Consider the following 21845-nt stretch of genomic DNA (forward strand, 5'->3'; position numbering starts at 1 on the left):
CCTCCCTGTCATTCCCAGGCAGATCTGTGACCAGAAGGGACATTTGTGGGTATTTGCTGATTACTTTGGATCGATTCAGTGTTAAAGGAGGAACCCGCAAGTAAGGGTCTCTGTCCTGAATTGGCCAGATTCTGCCCAAAGCCCCCACTGGGCCACAGGGGATTCGTCTGGTGGAGACTGTGGGGAGGGTCCCCCTGGTGGCCTGCGGAGGCGGCACACGAATTCTGCTAACCTGGAAGTACTTTCTCCCCAGGCTTCACTACTTGTCCTGAAATGACCCGGATCCCTCCAGAGCACCACAGCTGCGGGCGCCACACCAGAAACATATCTGGTCCCGGGGAGTGCTTTGCTGTCCAATTCCAAAAGCCCCTTCCTGAGGAGTAAATAAAACTGGGGGGGGGGGGGGGGTCTTGGGGCCCTGATAACTGCCATAGAGGCAGTAGGCAGGGGCATGCACCCTGCAGCACGGACGCGCTTCAGGACGCGAGTGGCTTCCGCCTGGGGCCACCCATCCCCCGGCAAGGCCCACATCAGCACTTCTCAAACTCAGGGTGCAGAAGCAGCTCCAAGGACCCCGCTGCCCCGCAGATACGCGCAGGTGTGGGGGTGGGAGGTGGGGGACGCCGCCGGGCAGCCTGAGGCTGAGGGGCAGGGGCACGATTCGGTTCCAGCTGTCAGCCTTGGTCACGTCTCACACGTTCAAAACCCCCATCCACACCGGGCAGGATGGGGAGCACCCACAACGGAAGATCGTGATTCTAACAGGAGAGGGACACAACCACTCCAAGGTGGCTGTGGACGAGAACAGAAGCACCGGGGGGCCTCTGGTCAGCGAGGGGTTTCTCTCAGAGGTGCGGCCAGCAATTCTGAGCGCTCTGTGCAAACACAAGCAAAGATGGGAGTGTGTGTGGCAGGCTTCTGCGGTCAAAGTTCCAAATGAGGAGAGGGAGCCTGATGACAGCAAGTGGTGGTTTCTGGCGCTCAGGGGACAAACACCCACAGGTCCACGCTGACATAAGCGACGGAGTAAGTAAAAGTAAACGGAGGGAAGGAACTCTTCAACGGAACTGCACATGGGAAATCACCACGAATATTGTCACCAGGAGATTCACGGAGGGACACGGAGGTTGGGACAAAGCACGACCATATTTGCAGGTGATGCTGGCAGCCTTACGATTTTTTCCGACAGGACATGCAACAGACGAGGAAAGTGAGACTTTCTGGGGGAGATGCCCGGCCCACACCACCTGTCCTAGGTGAGTAGGACAGTGATGCCGTGCACCTGGTGTGAGGCACTGAGGACGCAATACCACTTCTGTGGGGTTCCCGCCTACAGCTGTGACCTCAATGTCATCGTGTGAAAACGTCCCATCAGCCCAGGTGGCGAGCCGGTCTGCAAAACAGCTGGCCGGCAGGCCTCAGGGTCACCCAGGCGCCAGAGACAGATGGGAGGGACGGTCCCGGGTTGGGTGGACGGAGGCGGGGCAAGCAGACAGCTGTCAGGGTGGTTTCCTGACACAGCGGGTTACGTGCGGTTCACTAGGAAGGGGACGCGGAGGGCGCGGTAAACACAAGCATATACAGACCGTGTGCTCTGCCGCTTTTATGTGTGTTTAAAATCACTTCAAAGTAAAAACTTAAAACTTCGGATTCTAATTCCATCTGTGGGGGCGGAGCCTGAGAACATGCATACCTCACCCCCACCCCACCCGCCCTCCTCTAGGTACCCCTCCTCAGCCTCCTAAATGGGGGCCAGAGAGCCATACCAAGGGTCTCGCCTACGGCCCCACCTACGGCCCCCTGCCCGACCCAAAGCCAGGAAAGCAAAGCTGGAGAAAGTTCTCAGGGATCAATTTGTTTACTCACAACAGTGTTTTAGGAACCGGGCAAACATACCCACTGCTCTTTGATGAGCCACAGCCAGGGAGCCCTGTACCCCCTGGGCAGCAGGACTCTCAGGACCTTCTCTGCACCCCTGCACATGGGCGCCCTGAGAGACCACGGCCAGGGAGTGAGGCGAGGTTGGCACTGAGGAAGGGAAGCCAGCACTCTGACCCTCCCTCTGGGGTCTCCCATCACCGTCCCGAGTGCACAGGCCAACACAGCGGACTTCACAGAACACCCACAGCCACCAGGCCCAAGAGATCAGACGTAGCGAGTCACGGTAAGGGCCTCCAACGTTTCCGTGCACAAGAGCCGTGGGTGTGAGGGCAGCCCCGGCAGCTGAAGGCATCTGGGGAGGACTGGTCGGGGGGTCAGTCGAGCACGGAGCTGGGCCCTGCTCAGTACCAGCCACGAAGTACCCACCCTCCCACCCCCCCAGCCTGTGCCAAGAAGGAGGCTTGGACCAACACCCCCCATCTGCTGCCTGCTCCTATTTTGGCAAAAAAACAAAAAACCCAGGAAACTTCAAGAAAACAAAGTAAACTTCAGGACATGAAAAAACTAGAAACCACAGCCCGTCACGGAAAATCTTCAGGAGGGGGCTGCAGCCAGCTGCTCGGCTGTGGCTGCCACGGCCCTGCCGGGGGCACCTCTCCCAGCCCCCGAGCTCCGGCCAGCCACTCTGACTTCCAGGTCTGACGGTGTGGGCAGGAGGAGAGCCCAGTCGCGGGGAGGCACCTATTATTTACAGTACAGGAGAGCACGGTGCAGGGGCAGCACCCGACCGGGAGTGTGAGACCGTCTGCTCCCCGCTGGGAGGGGCCTCGGTGCAGACCCTGAGTTCCTGGAGGACACATGACACGGCTCTCAGGGCCCAGGTCCTCCGGAGGCGGCAGTGGAACGAGACACACACACCGCCGCCCCCCGCCCCCGGGTTGGCCCGCCTGGACTCGGAGCCTGGAGGCTTACACCGAAACCCCGAGTGGGGACGCGGCCCGAAGCAGGAAGCAGCCCTGACCCCTGCTGACTGCCAACAGCACGGAGTCCGGAGGCCCCCACGGTCCACACAGTGTCCACTGGTCAGTCCCCATCAACTCCTCAGAGGGTAGGAGATGGAGAGGGGGAGGCCTGCAGAACCCCGAGCTGGTCAGCCCGAAGTCACAGAAATAACCTACAGAAGTCAGAAGTTTGTGCAAACTCACCCACCAGGACACAGAGCCACCGTCTACGCTAAGAGGAACAATTCCCAGGCCTGGAGGTCAGGGCTGCGCTGCAGGGCGTGCAGGAAGGCAAGAGGCGTGGGGTGGGGGGTGGGGGGAGATGTAGCCCTCGTCCCCGGCCCTTCCCGCACGTCGAGGCGGGGGACGCAGGGCCCTGCAGCAGGATCTCGGCTAGTTTCTCAAGGCGGCCAACCTGTGAACCAACACAACTCCTGTGAGGGAGGACGAGGGGCAGAAGCACTCTGACCTGCTGTGCGCTCAAGGACAAGACGCCCACCCTGGGTGCCAAAGGCCCCGCACCCATCCATGGAGCCGTGACCCTCTCCTTTCAACTTCAGCTTTGCATGGCTGCGTGGGGACAGCAGAGGAAGGCTCGGGGAATGACCATGCGTTGTCAAGAATCTGGTATGTTAGGGACAGCAGAGACCGCCTTTCCTCAAGCGAGCAGTGGACAGGTGTGGGAGTACCATGGCTGACACACAACACAGACACTGAACAAGGAGCAGGGGAGAGAGGTGATCAGATGGGCCCTGGACTGGGCCTCGGGGCGGGGGCCTCCTGGAAAGAGCGGTACTCGCTGGGCCAAAGTCTACCACACAAGCGCTCCCCCTAAGGCCTTGCTGCACCTCCCTTCCCCCACATCAGAGCACAGGTCGGGGGCACCGAGCCCCTCCCCCACAACCCTAGCGTCAAGAGCATGGAGGAGGGACCGGGGCTGCACCTCTGGGGCACCGAGCCCACCTCCGGGACAGCTGGTCCTCCTGGCTGCGCACGGAGCTCTCCCCCACGGCGGAGGCGCCCTCGGGCAGCTGGCTGAGCTGGTCCAGGACCTCCAGGCCGTTCTCCTCGGCGATCTGCACGATGAGACTGTCCACCTGCTCCTGTGGCGTGGTCAGCGTGGTGGCCGAGCTCATGGAGTCCTCCATTACCTGGGGGTCACGTTCTGGGCAGGTGGGTGCAGGCCCCAGGAACCTCCCCTGCAGCCTCAGGAGGACCGCCGCGGCCCCGTTTCCGGCCACCCATCTCAACCACGTTTCCTGCCCGCTCCCTCCACCCGCACGAGGCTCCCGCCCCCACTCTCTCTAGGGCGCTTCCTCCAGCGCTCTTAGCTCCCTGGGTGTTGAGCTGACACGTCTGCACACAGCCTCTCTGGCCAATCACTGGGAGAGGCCCCCACACCCTAGCCCTGGGCCTCCCTCTTCTCTGCTAGGCCTCCGTGTGCCGACTCCAGCCTCCACAAGACTCGGGTGCTCTGGAGGTGACCCCCTCCCCCCCCGCCACGGGGCACCGCTAGGGAAACACATGCGTGGCCCACCACGAGCCGCCCCCCGGATGCACCCCTGCACACCCAGACCACGGGCGACATACCGACGTGTGCACGTCCAGATTCTGCACCTGCTGCTCGAATCTGTCCATCACCGCAGAGACCTTCTGCAGGTCCATGGTGCTCAGCGCCCTGTCCAGGGCTTTGGTCACCTGCGCCATGTTCTTGGTCACCTGGCACGGGAGAACGTGAGGCGACGACAGAACTAAAGGAAGGACGGGCCCTCTGCACCCTCCCCAGGCACGCAGTCCCCCCCCCCCCCCCCCACAAGGCCCACAGGACTTCAGGCCCGGCCCAGCCAAGCCAGGTTCAGGACAGGCTGCAAGGCTCTCTCCTGGCAGGTCCCCAGACCGTGGGCACTGAAGAAGACTGAGGATGCCGCGTCCCGGCCTTTGGTGCTGCCCTGACGGTGTCGAGTGATCCCTACTCCACGCCCAAAGGGGTCTGGCGTGGCTCCCCCGGCCCAGCCAGGCCCCCCGGGCCTGCCGGCAGAGGCCGGTCCTTGTGGCAGGCGACCCCGGGCACGAGCACTCACCCCCTTCATGGTCACGGCCGTCTGCACCTTGGAGGCCACCGCGTCCACGCGGGATGCCATGCGGAGCCAGTTCACACCTTCATTCTTCTTGCGGATAGCATTCTCGGCATACACGCGGGCGCACTCCACGTTCTTCTGCTGAAGGGCCTGAAAGTCGGGGAGGCACCAGCTGGGAGAACATGGCTGTTTGTCCGAACCCTGCCCGCCCTGCTCAGGGACCTGGTCCTGGCTTTGCCGAGGGCGAGATGCGCTAGCGTGGGGCAGCCCCTTCCGCCTGCGGGCTTCGTGAAAGTGCAGAGATGCTAGGCCCCAAGCCTATCCGGGAGCTGGGGTGTCCAGGCCGGGCGCCAGACCAGCCCGCACTGAGGGCTGAGCAGGAGAGCCGGGCCCGGCCTCTCTCCTCCCGCCGCGCTCCCTCTCACGAAACCGGGGCGGGACACGCTGGTGCCGAAGCCAGCACGACCGCGGGGGAACACGAAGGACCCAGAGTGGAGCCAGCCGTCCAGTTTCCCCTCTGCCCTGGGAGCCCCCAAATCCAACACCCCCAGGATCTGCTGCACCTGTAAACGGCTGCTAGAAAGGCCCGCCTGAGAGCTGGCAGACCCCTCCCACCTTCCCCTCCGCAGCGTGCACACCGCCAGCCCGGCCCTTCGCCGGCGGAGGGGCTGCCTCACCGCTGCCCAGGTTCTGAGGCCCGAGGCACCAGGTGCGGAAGGAAGAGAGCCGGGAGGGGCCACGGCAGGGGTGGCCGGAAGCCCGCCTCCCACACGGTTTGTGAGAAAGCAGGTTCAGCACTTTGGAAGTGAATAAAAGGCGCGGACAGTCAAAGAAACAAAGGCAAGGCAGGCACGGTCCTTTGGCTCTGGACACTCTCGGGGGGCCGGGGGGCAGACCGGAGCCACCGCAGGCCTCGAGCTGGCTCCTGTGAGAACAGCCGCGGGCAGCGCCCCCCACACGGAAAGAAGGCGCCAGCACAACCACAGACGCGGCCTCACCTTCTTCACTTTGGCCTGTTCCGCCTTGGAGTCCTTCTCTGCCTTCTTGGCCAGCTTCTCCAGCTGCTTTGCCGTGAACTGAGCGGAAGCAGGACACTGAGGTCGGACAGAGCCTGCCCTCCGGCACGCCCCCCACCCTCACCGGCACCTCCCTGCCCCCATTCCGCCAGTGTCCTCACGGCCCAGGGCTGCACGAGGGGGGCTCCCTGGGTCTCTGAGGCTCGGGGGAGAGGGAGGGCCGTGAGGGTTTCCTACAAGGTCCTCGCCCAGAACACCCTGCCCAAACCCTCCCCCGGAGTGGGAAGTTAAAAAGGCAACTCACGCAATCGCCACTACTTATGGATTTTCAACGTACGCGGAAAAAACTTGACAGTGTGTGTTTCAAGCTACCCCAAGTAGCCTGGGGAATAATTCACAATTCCCAGGGGACACACAGCTCGGCGTGCTCTGGTCACACGGTACCGTGTCTGGGAGGGGCTGCTGGGCAGCGAACGCGTCGCCCTGGTACCTGCCTGCCAAGTACCGCAGCCCCTCTGGGAAGCCCGGTCTGGAAGCAGGATGATGTGGCACGGGGCTCCCACGTGCAGGCCTCAGCCCAGGGGGGCCCCTGCACTCGCTAGATGTGGCGGGGTGGGGGAGGGGCCGCTGCCTGACCTGGAGCCACAAACACCGCCCTCTCGTGGGCGTCCCCCCACTGGCCACTTCTGTCCCGGAACATCCCAGACACGGCCCAGCTGAGGCAACCCGACATCTACTTGAAATATATCTCAATCTGCAAAAGTGTCACATACCCAAGGATGGCCCTCTTTGCGAGAGAATTCTGTCCCCAGAGCCCTCCCTCCTCCCTTTCTTTCTCTTAAAATCTCAGAGGGAGCGAGCGCGAGAGCGTGCGCATGCGTGAGTGGGGGAGGGGCAGAGAGAGAATCCCAAGCAGGCTCCATGCTGTCAGCGCAGAGCCCCACACGGTGCTTGATCTCGCAAACCGTTCGACCCCACGATCCACCCAGGAGCCCCGCCTTTTTTCTATATATAGCCCCTTGTCCTTCCGCCAACGCGCTCTGAGGCACCAGCCCACGTGTTCCACTGGCCAGTCCTGGGAGCACATGCAGAGGTGGGGCCCCTGCGTCACCCAGCGTCACACGGGCCCTCCTGACTGCTCCTGCACCTCTCACTCAGACGATCCGACCTGTGAAAACCCACCTCCCCGAGTGCTGTGCTCACAGTGCTGGGCTCACAGGGCAGGGCACGCTCTCGAAGGTCGCCCAGCCATTCCCATTCACTGCTTAGGTGCTTTTACATCAGTGTCTGCTGCACCTAGCATTCCGACCTTGCTTCCTTCAGACTCGGTAAGCCCGCACTGTCCGGCAAAGGAGCCACTAGCCACATAGGGCTATCTAAGTTCTAGTTACCTAAGATGATGTACAAGTAACGATTCAGTTCCTCAAACCAGCCACATTCCAAGGGCTCCGTGTGGCTGGCGGAGGGCAGCACAGATCTGAAGCCCTCACCGCTGCAGAGGGCGGGTGGATGCTCCCTCTCGGGGCCGTTTGTCTGTCCTACTGGAAAGGATTTCTTTTGTCTGCCCACCTCACACTCCTCCTCTGCTTAAGGGAAAAATCCAGATTTTCCTGACTCGGAAATGCAGCCCTGAGCACGGTCCACAAGGTGGAAGCTTGCCGAACAAAGTGCCTGGGTGCCGCCAGGTGCTCCCCACTCCCCACTCCCGGCAGAGCTGAGCCAGCGAGACGCGGAGACGAGCTATTGTGAACGCCTTTGCACGTCACTCCTGCCCGGTCTGTCCCAACTAACCACGGGTGGTTATGGAGAAGCTTGCCCTGGGCCAGTCATAAGAGGCCGGCTCCGCTGCCTAGAACGCTCTCCTTCGATAGGATTTTAAAGAATTGGAAAGCACAGTTCTACGTGCCTATCAAGGGACGCACCGAACACCCAAGTTGTGTCTTTTCAACGTGCTCGCTGTCTCATGGACTCGCTCACTCAGCTGCTTCTGCTCAGCCCAAGACAAGGAAAGAAGCAATGTGCCATGGAGCCGATTCGATGCCCCCCTTCGTCATCAGTCTGGGTGAGCACCGTGCAGAAATCTGTGCTTCTGACTGCGACTGCCAGCAGCTGACCTCATCTGCCAACCACCAGGACAGGGTTGGGGTGAAAGGTCATTTGGTACATACCTTCAACTGGAACAGGGTATCTGCAAAAAAAAAGGAGATGGTCTGAGGATTCCAGCTAAGACAAGGGGGCCCTTCTAACAAGCAGAGGGGGCCGCTAAGACCCTCCTGGACACAAGGAGCCGGATCAGGACGCAGGCATGGATGGGGCCTTGCTGGAAGCCCAGCCCACACTGGAGGCAGAAGCTGGACCGTGTGCTACCTCTGTTCCCCCACTGGCCAGAGGGCTTGGGCAAACACAGTTTCCCTAACCTGTGACTCCTTCCAGAGAACACCAGGATGGCACCGGCTGGCCTCAAGGATCAGTGTGCAGGCCAGTGAGGTCATGGACGCAGCACGTGGCCCTCAGTGAAAACCCAAGGCGTCGTTTGTAATTAATGCAACTTTACAAAGACCTTTGGGACTCTTTCCCAATCTAATACAACTCGGTACCGGAGGATATTTTATAGACACTTTCTGCCCAAAAGTAAAGGGATAAAAAAAGCAGAGTGAGGACTCTTATGCTATCGGAGAGCTGACCTACGGAGACCACCCTGCATGGCAGCTGGCATACCTGGGCCATCAACTCAGGCTCAGGAGCTTCCCTCCCGACACAGAGGAACCAAAGAGACGTGGCAGTACTGACAGCTCACTCTTGCTATTCACACACCCAGACTCAAGGACCAGACAGATCCAGATTCACGTGGAAACTCTCTCTATTTATGCAACTTCCAGATTTGGAGAATGATGTCTGAAAGGGTTTGCTGCACTAGCCCAGAATGCAGGAAGGAAATCCTGCAACCAGGAGGGTGTTGAGTGTTCACAAATGCAAGGCAAGCACCCCCCGCCCCCCGCTGAGAACCCAGTGGGGTTTTAGGTAGCCCCGTGCATCCGCCACCTATCAGTGCAGGCCCTGGTCAAGGCCAAAGCCGCCTGTGAATCTGTAAATCAGAGCTAAGGGACACTCCTGGCAGGCTCTCCAACCCTCTACCTTACGGTGTGACCCTGGCTCCCTGCCTCCTCTTCGCATGTGAGGAGCAGGAACGGGCTCTGGAGAGCAAACAGCTGTTAAGGCAAAACCTAACCCAGGAAAAAAGCTAAACGGCCAAAAGAAAGTTCCCCCAAGAACTGGGTAAACTATGGGGCAAAACCCATTTGTGGTGATGGGAGAGCTGGGTGTGTGGTGCTGAAACAACCGCCGTAGAACTTCCTTTGTGACAACGACACGGTTGTACAGTTTTTTTACGTTTCACAAAGTGAGTTTTGAAACCTATCACACCAGCCCCTAAACGTTCTAGCAAATGTATGTACCTCACTTTACCACTGATTCTTCCTGTTCTTTAGTGTCCCCGAGCACGGATGGGGAGGAGTCAGTGCTGTAGACAGTGGAGGACAGGACCAGAGGGAGCTAGATGACTACCTCTGTTTCCGCATCTGCAGGATTGGGGCATAAAGTTCCTATCTCAAGAGCTGTTGTGCAGTAGGCCACATGCACAACCGTGCCTGGCCCACAGTAAGTGCTCTTCGCCTGAGCTCTTCCTATTTTTCTTAGTGGTGTTTTGGGGGCAGTGGTGCAACTGTCTCCTTTTCTGGTGCCCTCTGACCTGACATCCCAGGACCCCAAGGAGGCCGATGTCCCTAGCCGGTATAGGAGCTGGGGGGTTGGGAGGCGGACGCTGAGGAGTCTGGGGGCAGGGTGTGGGGTCGAGGATCCTTATCGGGTTCTGGGCTCGAAGCTCCGGGGATCGAGGATCGGGGTCCAGGGCCGGAGATCCAAATCCCTGGTCGGGTCTCGGGGTCTGGGGTCTAGGCCCAGGGATCGGAGATGGCTGTCGGAGATTGAGGCCTGGGGGAGCCCGGCTGAGCCCCGCCCTCCCCCGGTGGGCGGGGTCTCTTACCGTCCATGGCAGGTCCGGCAGGGGCAGCCCTCGCAGGAACCGACTGACGGGAACCCCGGGGCCGAGTCGATCGCACCAAACAGCTCCGTCGCGCGGGAACTTCCGGGGTCACCGCCCACTTCCGGCGACCGGCAGCTCTCGCGAGACCACGACGCAAGTCCCGCGGGCGGGGCGGGGCGGGGCGGGCCGTTGCCGTGGAGACCCGCGCAGGTCGGCCGGGTTAGCTTCTGTGAGTCACTCCCGCGGCGCGCGAGCAGAGGTACGGAGTGCGGGGCTGCGCCGGGGAGCGGTGGGCTCACCTATGGGGCTTTCCAAAAGCAAACACAAACCTAGGAAAGGTAAAGGGCCGTCGGCCCGTCGTCTCATAGGCCCCGCGGCCGCGGTTCGCGCAGGGCTGGCGGGGCGACAGGGGCGCTCGGCGGGGTCCGCCACGCCGGGGGCTGGGGGTGCTGGGCGCCCCACCCGCCCCCGCTCCTCACTCCTGAGTGAGGCGCCTGAGTCCTCCCTGGGGAGGACTGTGCCTCGGGAGTCTTTTCACCCACGGAAACACCCACGTTCAGAGGGACGGACGGACCCAAGGCTTGCGAGCTTCCTTGCTTCATTGTGGGCCAAAGCAGCCAACTGAAGGATTGGGATCCAGTAAACTGTAGGACTAATTGTCCGTGTGTTTCAGGTGAGGAGCAGAAGGGGCGCGTCTATTCAGGTCCCAAGGCCAAGGAAAGGCCGACGGGCAGGCATTCTCAAGAGTCTGAGAAGCCTCCGGACACTAAGCCTGCAGAGAGCCTCCATGGAAAGAGAGGGGCAGCCAAGCGACAGTGGCCTTCATCTGAAGTCGAAGGTAAGGCACGCCCAGGAGGGGACAGAACCTGAGGCCGGGGAATGTGGGGGTGGTGTAGAAAGGAGCCTGAGTGGTGGCATACCAGTGGCAGGGGGCATGCCCTAATGAGGGAAGGGCTTTAGGACCTTTATGTAGGAGGTAAATATCCAGAATTGTCGGCGGAAAACAGCAGTTGGATAAGGGTTTGGGTAACTTTCCAGGTGGTAGATGCATAGCAGAGTCCAGAGGGACTTCGCAGCGTCTGGCTGCAAGGCAGACCCACCGTTCCCGAGGGCTGAGTGTCTTTGGGCAGGACTGTTGCTCCCTCAACATTCCGCAGACTGGAACAGGACCTGGGAGTCCTGTAAGAAGGGATGTGGGAACTCAACCCGGGGCACAGGGATCAGAGGAACTAGGACGTCGGTGGGACAGAGAGGTCAGTTTGGTAAATGTATTCACTTTGTTGGCAGCCCAGTGTGGCCAGACCTTTGCAGGTGGGGGCGGGTGGGGGATGAGGCCGCAGAAGCAGCCAGAATATGAAGCCTTTCATCAATTTTATCATGTGCATTATGGAAACGGAACTGTTAAATAACTAAAACAAGGCAGGTGTGATGGGGTTTGTGCCTTGGAGAAGTCTTTCTCCAGAATAGAGGCTACTCGGGGGCAGTGAGGGGACCTGTCGTAGGCCCGTGGCAGCAACGGAGTAGGAACTAAATGAGGTATTGGCAGTAGGAATTCTGAAAGGATGTGGGAGATAGGACCCGCAGACCCTGCTGTTGGAGGGGACGTGGGGCATCACTGACCTAGGAATGAATGGTTGGTAGGTCAGACGATGCTGGCCTGGTGAGCACAGGTGGGCTCTGATTGAGGCACCTGCGAGGTCAAGGGCAGGAAGCCGTTTGAAATGAGGATGCTGGGCTTGGGAGCAAGGCCCGGACTCCAGATCCTGCTGTATGAACCCTTGCCTGAGTGGAAGACTGCAGGAAGGGCCAGCGTCCTGGGGAGGAGGTTTGAAGAACGCTGCCGGTCGGTCAGGAGCCTTCTGGCTGCAAGTCACAGAGCAGCTAACAAGATGCGGCTGTACTGCTGAGGGGTTCAACACCTCCCAAATGAAGGGTCACAAGAGGGCACTCACGGTGGCTTGCTCAGCAGCATGCCATGGCATCAAGGACTGTTTGGGTCTACGCTTTTGCCACCCTCAGTGTTGTCAGAGAGCTGGATGGCCCTTGGCGTCACGTGCAGACCGGACTGCTGTCTCGTTCACGAGAGGCCGTTCTCCGTGCAAGAACCTTCCCTTGGAGGGTCTCACCTGCCCAGCATCGCCAGGACAGGCTCAGATGTGAAAGTTCTGGGGCTGAACTTCTGCCAGTACAGGCAGGTGTGGGCAGGTGGGTGTCGGCTGGAGAGGTACCTAGTGTCCGTCACACCCTCCTTTCAGAGGGTAGAGAGACGGTGGATATAGAGGGGCAAGGTCAGAGAGCGAGAGTGAAGGTGGGGTTTCAAGAGAGAAGGCGAAGAGTGGTTTCTCCATCTAAGGCGGCATCTCAGCAGTGACGGGGGACAAGCTACTGACATCATGCCCGTGAGGGAGTCCCCAAATCCTGATAGTCCACTGGAAGAGGCCAAATGTAAGAGACCACATGTATCATTATTCTCTTTATGTGAAGTGTCCAGGAAAGGCAAATTTATAAAGGGAAGCCTGGACTAAGGGTGGGAGCAGGGATCAGCCATAAATGGGAACAAGGGGTCTTTTGAAGGTGACAGAAATGTTCTCAATACTGGAACGATGGGTGACCAACACTGAAAGTTTACGAAAAATCACTGAATGGTATGCCTCAAACAGGTGAATTTTACGGTATGTAAATTATACCGCAACAAAGCTGTTAGAAAATAAAGAAGGTAATTTGGTCAACAGCATTAAATGTTGCAAAGAGTTCAAGTAAACCCAGAAAAGGCTGCGTTCAATAAGGCGGACGCAGTGGGTCTTGGTCACCTTGCAGAGAGCAGGATCCGGCGATCAGAACTGCAGACACCTGGTCTGCCAGGTGGAACATTTAAACTAGGGCATGAGCAGCTTCTCTCTCACATTTGTGCTGTAAAGCTGAAGAATTTCCCTATTAGATTTGGAAAAAGTAGGGCCTTGGGAGTCGAAGTTTCCTTCAACTAACCTAATCCTACAAAAGCCTAAGAGCAATGGAGAGTCCTAACGAGGCGAAAATGCTGTGTATCCCATAAATAATAAAAGTAGGTCTTACTACTATGGGATAAAAACCAGAAAGTTCTTTCTGGGGTAGGAATGAGAGAGGGAGAGGCTAGCTGACTGGAAGGGAGCCTGTGGGGACGCTGCATGGTGGTAGAAAGTTCTGCCTCTCCTGGGGGTGATTACACAGGTGCATACAATTGTGAAAACGAATCCAGCTGTGCAGTTAAGGACTGGGCATTTTATCTTCTGTGAATTGTGCTTCAAAACGCACGGAATACACACCAGTCCTTGTCTCTTAGAGCTGCACCCAAAGGACTGAAGTATAAATCGATGCGACTGACGGAGATGGTGTCTGAGATGTGCTGCGAAGTGGAAAGAGTGCGTGCGGCTGAGGACATTTTCCAAAGGCAGCCGCAGCCCCTGCTCTGCCTCCGGTTCTGCCGTGTGACCTTGATGCCCCTCCCACCTGGGCGGGGCCTGTAGCCTCTCCTTAAATCTCTGCCAGCTTGACATTCTCTTGTAACCAATAGAAGGTGGAGAAAAGTGGTTTGTGAGGCTCGGCCGGGAAAGGCGATGCCGTCCCGCCTTGCTCTCCGGAACGCAGACCGGCGCCTGGAACCCTGAACCGCCACACCCCGCCTGGAAGGAGCCCAGCCCCCTGGGGAGGCCTCGCGGCCCTGGTCTCTAAGCCCTTCCAGCCTAAGGGCCAGACTTTCGACTGAACAAACCTTCAGGTGATTCTGGCCCCCCCCCTCCCCCCGCCTAGGGGTCTCCCCGGCCGAGCCACCAGACACCACATAGCAGTAGCATCAGTGACCAGCCCTGGGAGCCGCCGTCTTGCACGTCCAGCCCAGCGGAGCCTTCAGAGACCACAGCCCCAGACAGCATCCAGCTGTAGCCACCTGGGGACCATAACCCATAGCTGCCCGGTCAAACCTGCCCTGAATTCCCGACCCTTAAAATTGTGAGAAAATAAAACGGTTGTCTCAAGCTGCTACGGGTTGGGGTAAGCTGTCATGTAGCAGCGGTAACTAGAATGGAGGGTAAGCGCTGGGGCGGAGGTGGAGTCTGACCTTGCGCTTGACCTGTGGCAGCTGTGGGATGGGTTCATTGTCTTGCTACTTCTGTAGATACTTACACCTTTGCATCACGAAACCCACATACACACGTTATACCACACATTAACACACCACAAAAATGTGCAATCGGCCAGTTCCAAAATGCTGGAAATTCTAGTGGAAAAAAAATGACCCTGATTTTTCTGCAAATAAATGACATGGAAAAAAGGTGTACTCTGGCTGCTGTAACAAAATGCCATAGACTGTGTAGCTTCAACAACAGACATTTATTCGTCCTACTTCTAGAGGCGGAGGAGTCCCAACAATCTGATTCGATTCCTGTGAGGACCCCTCCTTGGCCTGCAAACAGCCATCAAATTGCTGTGTCGTCTTTTTTTTTTTGCAAGGGGGATAAACAGATACATTTTGCCTGTGAAGGCTTTTTTTTTCAATGTTTTATTTATTTTTAAGAGAGAGAGAGAGAGAGACAGAGCACAAGTGGGGGAGGGGCAGCGAGAGAGAGGGAGACACAGAATCCTAAGCAGGCTCCAGGTTCTGAGCTGTCAGCACAGAGCCCTATGCCAGGCTTGAACTCAGAAACCCTGAGATCAGGACCTGAGGTGAAGTTGGATGCTTAAATGACTGAACCACCCAGGTGCCCCAGACTGCTGTGTCTTCACATGGCTGGGGAGAGAGGGTTGTGGTCTCCTCCTCCTCCTCCTGTAAGGCACCGATCCCATCATGGGGGCTCTACCCTCATGACCTCGTCTCAACCTAATCACTTCCCCAAAGCCCCACCTCCACATTTCATCCCGCTGCGGATTAGGCCTTTCACACTCGACTTCCTGACTTCTGGAGGGACCCAAACATTCAGTCCATAGCAGAGAGGACTGTGCAAGGACAGTTGAGGGACCTAGGAACCAAATACAGCGTGGGCCTGGGCTAAGTCATTCTTGAGATACCAAATTGAGTATTAGTTATTAATAATGGTTTTCTTAGATGTGACAAGGTTATTGTGCTTATGCTAAAAATAATCCCTATTTGATAAACATATTGCATTAACTATGGGTAAAATTATATGTCTGAGATTTGCTTGACAGTACTCAGGAAAAACAGAGGAAGACAGACAAAGGGACAAAACATTGAATCTGGGTGATGCATATATGGGTATCGTTATACTATTGTTTCCATATGTGTCTGAATATGTCCATAATTTTTTGAAGGTAGAGTGTGCCTATTTGCAATAAGTCAGCTATTTCAAATATCCTGAATGAAAAAAAGCCAATTTCAAAAGATCACATGCTGTAGGATTCCATTTATATAATCTCCAAATGACAAAATTATGGAAATGTGAGAATAGACCAGTGGTTGCCAGAGTCATTAGGGATGGTTGGGGGGAGGGGAGAAAGGTGTGGCTGTAGAGGGTTAGCAAAGAGGAGGTCTTTGTGGTGTATCTGGATCCTAGTGATCTTGACCTTAGTGGTGGTTACATGGGATAAAATGGCACAGAACACAAACTGTGCCAAAATCAACATCTTGGTGTTGCCATTGTACTGTAATTACGTAAGATGTTACCATTGGAGGAAACTGGGTGAAAGGTATATGGGACTTACCTGTACTTTCAGAACTTTCTGTGAGTTTATAACTTCAAACTTGTAAGTTTAAGAATGTATCAAAATTGGGGCATCTGGCTGGCTCAGTCTGTAGAGCATGTGACTCTTGATCTTGGGGTTGTGACTTCAAACCCCACATTGGGTTTAAAGATGACTTAAAAATAAAATCTAAGGGGCACCTGGGTGGCTCAGCTGGTTGAGCGTCCAACTTCGGCTCACCTCACGATCTCGAGGTTCGTGAGTTCGAGCCCCGGGTCAGGCTCTGTGCTGACAGCTCAGAGCCTGGAGCCTGCTTGGGATTCTGTGTCTCCCTCTCGCTCTGCCTCTCTCAAAAATAGACATGAAAAAACATTTTAATAAACTAAAATAAAATCTTAAAAAGAACACATCAAAATTTGTAGTAATTAAAATAATATAGTTCCGGTATAATCAATGAAACAAAATATGGACAAGAATAAGACCTTACTGGGGTGCCTGGGGGGGGGCTCCATCAGTTGAGCGTCTGACTTCGGCTTGGGTCACGATCTCTCAATTTGTGAGTTCAGGCCCTGTGTCAGGCTCTGTGCTGACAGCTCAGAGCCTGGAGCCTGCTTCACATCCTGTGTCTCCCTCTCTCTGCCCCTCCCCTGCTCATGCCCTGTCTCTGTCTCAAAAAATAAACATTAAAAAGAAAAATAAAAAGACCTTACTATGAGTGTGTGTATATAAAATTAGCACCAAAAGTAAGTGGCAAAGGAAGAATTACACAGTAAATTATGCTAGAAGAATTGCTTACCATTTTAAGGGAAAGCTCATGTTGAATTTTAACTTCCTGCTATGTGCTCAGAGAAATTCCAGCTAGGGGAGAGTGAATATAAGAAGTGACTACAGGGGCGCCTTGGGGGCCCCAGTCATTAGGCAACCGGTTCTTGGTATCGGCTCAGGTCATGATCTCACGGCTTTGTGGGTTCGAGCCCCGCTTTGGGCTCTGCGCTGCCAGCACAGGGCCTGCTTGGGATTCTCTCTCTCTCCCTCTGCCCATCCCCTACTTGTGCATTCTCTCTCAAAATAAATAAACTTTAAAACAAAGGACAAATGACTACAAAAATAGGTACATTTTAATATGAGTCCTCAGTGGGGATCGTCTAAGAGTCAAAACAAAGACATTGCAAAGAGATAACTGAAGAATCTGACAACGTTAAAGAGTAAAACATCTCCCCAAATCCTCTACAAACAAACGTAAAACAAATGGTAAGGTCAAAAAATATTTGCATCATACGAGAGGTCAAAGAGTAACACACAACAGATCAAGTGCTCTGACACATTGTTGATGGAAATACCGATTTTCCTGAAGACAACTTGGTAATGTGGTAGGCGGGATTCTCAGGCCCCAAGATCCCTGTCTGCCAGGAACACGCCTGAAGAATCCCTGCCCCTTGAATGTGGGCGGGGCCTGTGAAGAAGACGGGTGTTATTCCTGTGATCCCGTTAGTAATCCATTGGTTTTGACTTCAAATGGAGTTCATTCTGGGTCAGCCAGACCTAACCAGAGAAGCCTTTTTTAAAAAGTCAGTGTCAGGTGGCTGTGAAGAAGGAAGCTACCGTGTCAATCATATCTCAAAAGAAATTTTTTTTAAGCTGCCACATTGTGAGAGGAGCTGTGAGCAACCTCTACCAACGGCCAGCGAGAAAGCAGGGACGTCAGTCCCTCACCCGTAAAGAACGAACCTCTACCCGGCAGCCTGAATGAGTTTGGAAGGCCCCAGGCCCGCGAGAAGATGCAGTCTGGCTGACAGCTGGATCGTAGCCTGGACTTAGGACCAACAGAATTGGGGATGACAAATACAGGTACTGTTTTAAGCCAGCCACTAAATTTGTGGTGATTTGTTAGACAGTAATTGAAAACTAGTACAGGTAATATGTATCAAGAGTCCTAAAAAAGATTCGTGTTCCTACATGACAACGTTTTAAAACTCTAAAGAACTCTTGTTCTGAATTAGAGAACCTCAATAATGTAAAGATGTTAACTCTCCCTTAGTCTATAAAATCAGTGACCCCAATCAGAACACCACAGTTCTTTCTGGGGACTGGACCAAATTATTCTAATGTTTACCTAGGAGATAAAAACGTAAAAATAGCAGGAAACTGGAAGAGCAGAGGCACAAGAGGGATTGAGCCCTGACATGAAAGTGTGTTGCCGTGGAGAGAGCAGGGTGGACACGTGTGTCGCACCGTCACGGCATTCGTGATGAAGGCGCCAAGTGGAAGGAGTGGAGGAAAGATGGGAGAGTTCGCTCGGTGGTTCAGAGACAGCTGACTGGGCCACTGAGAAAGCAGCGACGCTGCCTCGGTCCCTACTCCAATTCTACAGGAACCAGAACACTGAACACAGTAAAACAGTGATGGTTTTTGCAGGTTGGGTGGAGGGAGCACCTTTTCACTCTGACAGACTCTAAGAGCCAGAAGAAAGAGACCGATGTGTCTGAACCATTTACGGTACCAGCGCCAATGGCAAATTTCCAAATGTACAAAAAGCTCTTGCGCACAAAAAAGGTCCAAGTGCAAAATGAGCAAAGAACGTGACCGGCATTCACAGGAAAATAACCACCACTGGACTGTGAGTGGGCAGCAAGACGCTACCTCCCCACGCGAAGGTAAAGCTTCAGGGAAGGCGACCGGGACCAGTGGGGGCAGAAGTCAGTACTTCCCATTTTCATACAAATGGGAAAAGATTTGGCAAATTGGCAAGGATGAGGGGAGGGGATGGAGACATGTCCTGTTTATAGAGTCTTAGTGGAAATATGTATTGATGTAATCTTTACAAAAACCAACTGGACAATACTTACCAAAATCTTCATTCCAGTAAATTACCCAGTAGATACACCCTCACAAATGTGCAAGTACATAAATGAAAGAATGTTCATTGCAGCATCACTTGAAAAAGATAAAAACTGCAAATAACCCAAGTCATGTTCATTAAAGGGAGCTGGTTGTGTAATGGATGGGCCCCAGACGGCGGAACACAGGCTGCCGTGGAAGAGGCCACCCCTGTATGCGCAAACATGGGGCTCAGCCAAGCCCTGCGAGCAGCTGCCGGACTCCCCCTTCCATAATGTGACCCTAAAAGCATCAAACAGTGCGTGCACATCATTCCATATGCAGTTTTTAAGTCGCATAGCCATCACCTCTTAGTCTTAATACGCAAAAAGTGTGTATTAATATAAAAAACATGAACTCCCCAACTTAAATGCAAAATACGATGAAATGCAGTTTTTTTTACTTATGATAAAAATAAAAAGGACACTCTCAGTGCCTGGTGCAGGCCATGGGCCCTTCACTGGTAGTTAAAACCATCGGAGCTGTGGATGCGGTGACGAAGAAGGAGGGAGCTCGGGGCCCCAGCATCTCACTGTACCGTCAGCCTTGAGCACATGACCTCTCTGTGCCTCAGTCCCTTCACCTGTAAAACACAGCTCATAAGAGGACCTACTTCAGAAACTGCTGTGAGCTGGAAGTCACCGTCATCTTTACTCTGGGCTCAGAATGATGTCTGACACAGAACGAGCAACTATCCACCCGCCCCTGCCCGTAGCTGGGTTCATGAGGTATTTTAAGCGGGGGACAAAGCAATGGAACCAGTGCGATAGCGTTTTGTAACAATTCTGCGGCAGTGCGATTATTCTAACTCTCCCTGCTCTATTGGGTACACGCACAGAAAGAGACCTCTCTGTAGTGCCTCAACAGAAGCCTGAAAGGCTGTGCCTCAAACCTGTAACCCCAGGGAGGGGGCTGGGAGACACAACCCTGGAGGCAAGAAAGCACTTCTGCTTTCGTCTTGTGTAACTTAAGACAACCTTGGCATTTCGCAAGCTCTGCGCAACCCTTGGAAGCTTAAGTTTAAGAGGATGTCGTGGCCGACATCAGAAATGCTAATTCTTCAGCGTTCTGACTGATAAGGTTCTGTGCAGGGGAAACTGCGTATCTGAACCTTCACCTCTGGGACAGACTCTGCCTCTTGTCTTCTTTCTCCATTCTCTCCTTCCAGGTCTGTTGCACGAGCCAGCCAGCAGCTCAGACTCTCCACGGTGGATGGTGGAAGCGTGTCTCCCTTTTTCTTCCTTGAAAGAGGCGTCGAGTACTCACCACCCTCCTGGCTGAGCTGTCAATCCATGAAAGCTCTGTAACATGTTCTGACTGCTTTTGACCCTGACCACTTCTTTTCCTGAACCACACATCTAATTCTTTTGCTCTGGCCCTAACACAGACATTCTCTGCCTTCTAGAAGGGCTTTTCCACAGACATGTTAAATACCTGGATGTTTTCTTCCTTCTAGAGAAACCTGATGTAAAGGTAAACTCGAGCAAGAAGAAAGCTGTCATTCCACAGATCATCATCACTAAAGCCTCACAAGAGACTCTAACCAGCTACGGTTCCATCAGAAGTGAAGAGCAGAGAACCATTCAGGAGCAGGCTGAATGGGGCCCCTACTACCGACACAGAAACCCTAGCACAGTAGATGCCTATGGTTTACGAGAATAAACAAGTGCCCCGAGGAGCTGTCGATTTTCACTGTGCTGAGTCTCAGCGATGACGGCAGAAGGGCCACCTGCCCTGTGAGAAGCTGCAGCTGCCCCTTTGGGGAATGAGGTCCCCCAGTGACCACCTCGGGCTCACCTGCCCCAGAGCTGCTGGCAGCTTGGCAGAGGGCAAGAGTGCCTCTGGCCCAGAGAGTGAACGTTGCGGCAACGAGCGAATCAGTAACCCTCTGGTGTCACTGCCGGTGCAGAGTGATGAACAAATGGCAGGCAGCATATCCCAGTCTCTTGCTGGGCAATTTAAAATCCTTCCCATTCACTTCCGAAGGGGTGTGGCGTAAGTACTCGGCAGTTACGGTGAACGAGACGTCCCCCACACTTGGACAAAAGGTTGGACTCTGAGGACTCCACTTTAAGGTGTCACGTCCCAGAACAGGGACGTGCACAGTCACCCTGCGGGGCCCACGGGCTCCGAGCTTGACTGTAAGCTGATGCCGAGTATTAAAGGATCCAGACAAAGAATGTGGAATTGGGGTGGGGGCACCCATGGCACGTAGAACTTGGGCAGTGGCCTTGCCAGAGCTGCCGTGGGACGGGGGGAGGGGAGCTGACAACGTCCCCTCTTTCTGGCTGTGCATGAGGGGTCCCAACAGGAGGGGCTGTTCAGGGAAGCCCTGCTGGCGTCCCCTCACAACTGGCAGCTCACGGGTCAGGCTCCACTCTCCTCCAGAGCGGCTGGAGGGAACACCCCGCCCTGTCTGGTCCGACACAGTTAGTCTCGTAACAGAATGTGTGTGTCTCCTTGGTTGCTAGAACGGTCAGCAGGCTTTACACTTGGTCTGTATGTCTCTATCAAAGATTTTGTGTTTCAAGCAACCTCTACACCCAGCGTGGGGCTCAAACCCACAACCCCGAGGTCAAGAATTGCACGCTTCACCTACTGAGCCAGCCAAGCACGCCTCTGTCTCTGTGTGTTGATGAGAATCATACCCCTTTAGTATTAAATAGTACAACTGACTTCCAGTTTCAGTATAAACCCCAACATAATAAATCTCATACTGACATTGTTTAACAACACGTTATTAACATCATTACTTGTATTCAATACGTTTACTTGCGCATCCTGTCACAACTGAGTGTGTGTACAGAAGAATCAAGCCCATGCAAATGTGGACTTGACCGCACTGGGCCAGCACACCTACCTTCTCCCTAAAATTTCTAGTACCCAATAATTTCTATTTAAGGAGCGCCTGGGTGGCTCAGTCGGTCAAGCGTCCAGCTTCGGCTCAGGTCACGATCTTGACGGTCTGTGGGTTCAAGCCCCACGTCCGGCTCGGTGCGGACAGCTCAGAGGCTGGAACCTGCTTCAGATTCTGTGCTTCCCTCTCTCACCGCCCCCTCCCCACTTCCGCTCACACTGTTTCTCTCTCAAAAATAAACATTAAAAATTAAAAAAAAAAATCTATTTGACCTAGAAATTGCCCTCTTCCTACCCCTGCCCTGAGAATCTCAAACAATCTAAAAACTATACCTACCAAGGCACTATTTCTAATTTCGTTATTAGCTAGAGGCTTAGCTTATGAATGATTAAAAAGGGGCTGGAATGAACTGAACATAATTAG

The 21845-nt window shown here is 55.0% G+C and overlaps 2 protein-coding genes across 2 annotated transcripts; one reads left to right on the forward strand and one right to left on the reverse strand.

Moving 5' to 3' along the window:
• Positions 1 to 1842: 1842 nt before the first annotated feature.
• CHMP1A (charged multivesicular body protein 1A) lies at positions 1843 to 10698 on the reverse strand. Its single transcript, XM_047846303.1, has 7 exons — positions 10019 to 10698; positions 8145 to 8164; positions 5959 to 6036; positions 4964 to 5110; positions 4473 to 4601; positions 3846 to 4033; positions 1843 to 3297 (listed from the first exon to the last, which is right to left on the reverse strand). Exons 1-7 carry the CDS (start codon positions 10023 to 10025, stop codon positions 3276 to 3278), a joined length of 591 nt encoding a protein of 196 aa, XP_047702259.1. The 5' UTR covers positions 10026 to 10698; the 3' UTR covers positions 1843 to 3275.
• SPATA33 (spermatogenesis associated 33) lies at positions 10288 to 20243 on the forward strand. Its single transcript, XM_047846305.1, has 3 exons — positions 10288 to 10356; positions 10692 to 10856; positions 20022 to 20243. The coding sequence occupies exons 1-3, from the start codon at positions 10320 to 10322 to the stop codon at positions 20225 to 20227; spliced, it is 408 nt and encodes a 135-aa protein (XP_047702261.1). The 5' UTR covers positions 10288 to 10319; the 3' UTR covers positions 20228 to 20243.
• Positions 20244 to 21845: the final 1602 nt, after the last annotated feature.

The sequence above is a fragment of the Prionailurus viverrinus genome, unplaced genomic scaffold, assembly GCF_022837055.1.
Source record: "Prionailurus viverrinus isolate Anna unplaced genomic scaffold, UM_Priviv_1.0 scaffold_38, whole genome shotgun sequence".
Lineage (NCBI taxonomy): Eukaryota > Metazoa > Chordata > Mammalia > Carnivora > Felidae > Prionailurus > Prionailurus viverrinus.